The sequence below is a fragment of the Echinops telfairi genome, unplaced genomic scaffold (genome assembly GCF_000313985.2).
Source record: "Echinops telfairi isolate 266 unplaced genomic scaffold, ASM31398v2 ScPeMD7_7458;HRSCAF=8496, whole genome shotgun sequence".
In the NCBI taxonomy this organism is placed as follows: Eukaryota; Metazoa; Chordata; class Mammalia; order Afrosoricida; family Tenrecidae; genus Echinops; species Echinops telfairi.
Genome location: NW_022111358.1, coordinates 39,900,869 through 39,902,513, shown reverse-complemented (window position 1 = coordinate 39,902,513; position 1,645 = coordinate 39,900,869). Strand labels below are relative to the sequence as shown.

At 36.0% G+C, this 1,645-nt stretch overlaps 1 protein-coding gene across 1 annotated transcript in view; it reads left to right on the top strand.

Moving 5' to 3' along the window:
• Positions 1-1,645, top strand: part of ABCA5 (ATP binding cassette subfamily A member 5) — an 81,347-nt gene that overhangs the window by 15,541 nt on the left and 64,161 nt on the right. The window contains exon 8 of the mRNA XM_045299488.1: positions 834-975. Within this exon, the coding sequence (XP_045155423.1) occupies positions 834-975 (142 nt within the window). The remainder of the gene's footprint in view (positions 1-833; positions 976-1,645) is intronic.

Genomic DNA, 1,645 nt, shown 5'->3' with positions numbered 1-1,645 from the left:
CCCCCACCCCTCCTGTTGTTTTCTCCTCCAGATTGTTTATCCAGCCTATCTTATCTAGATAGACTGCAGAGATAATAATATGCACAAAAACAAGACAGGGCAAAACAAAGCAACAAAAGAAAAGAAAACAACAACAAAAAAACCAATCCCCCCTAAAAAGAAAACCTGTAAATAATTCTAGGTCTGTTTGTTGACCTTTAGGAGTGTTTTCTAGTAGAGTCTAATGGGGTGCCATTTCCATATTAGATTACACTTACTTGAAGTTGAGCCAATAATGTATTTCCTTTACTTATGAGGAATATTTTCAATACCTAAATGTATTGGGCTGCAGGGCTGCATGATCTGCAGTTTAAAACCACCAGCAGCTCCTGGGGAAAAGGACTGAGCTTTCTTCTTCCATAAAACAGTTGTAGTCTCAGAAACTTACAGGGGGTGGCCAATGAGTCAACATTGACATGATGGCAGTGAGAGAATGAGAAGCAAGATCCCTGGTGGCTTAGTGATTAAGTGTTGGGCTGCTAACAGCAAGGTCAGGGCTGCTACCACCAACCTGCTCAAAGGGAGCAAGATAAGGCTTTCTGCTCCTATAAACAGTTTATAGTCTCTGAAACCCAGAGGAGTAATTGTGCCCTGCCCTATAGGGTCACTGTGAGTCAGGAATCAACCTGATGGCATTGAGTTTTTGGAAACATAGAGGAAATAGATTAAATTAAGAGTAAGAATGAAATGGCTAAAAGAAAGCTGAAGGTTTCTTTCCCTTCTTGTTAAGTGATTTTAAATAAGTTTTTAACTGAATGCATTTGACCACAAATGTACTGGTATTCTCATTTTAGGCTTTCCTGGGTCCTTCTGTATACGAGTTTGATTTTTCTCATGTCCCTGCTTATGGCAGTCATTGCAACAGCCTCTTCATTATTCCCTCAAAGTAGCTGCTTCGTGGTGTTTCTGCTTTTTTTCCTGTATGGGTTAGCATCTGTAAGTATTTGAATTTGAAATGGCAATAAGGAACTGTGAAAATCATTTAATTGCTATAGCAAAAATATTCATGTTACCGTTTATTTCTTATAAAAGTCAGTTTGTTACTAGGTTAGTGATGAATGTTTTGCTTCATTAAACCTGTTTAGAACCTGTTTATTGTTAGGGGACGTACAAAATGGTCTCAGGTTTTAATTTAACTTGGGCTCTTAAGATGTATTTCACATTAATATTCCTGTGAATCTTTTACTACCATCAAATGATCATGTGTGTAATGAAGACTGTCCTACATGGACATTTTTCCTTTGTTCTTATGAAATCTTGAGTATTTCAATATAATTTATGTTACAGAATAATGATTCTTTTAAGGGTAGTTCTTTTTAAGTATAACTTTCTAGCAAAATTGGTATTCATCTGGCATATTGGCTGAAAGGTGTTAGTGACCAGCCTTTCCTTAAGTGAATCCAATTATATTTTGGCTGAATTATATTCCCTTACATAGTTTTAAAATGATAAAAATAATGTATATGCTTATAGATCTAATTATCTGGTTTTGACTGGTTACGTACCTTACTGGCACACTAAGGGTAAAAGATGAGCTTTGTATTTAAGGACTCATTAATTTTTTTAAATCATTTTTTAGGGGCTCATATGACTCTTATCACAATCC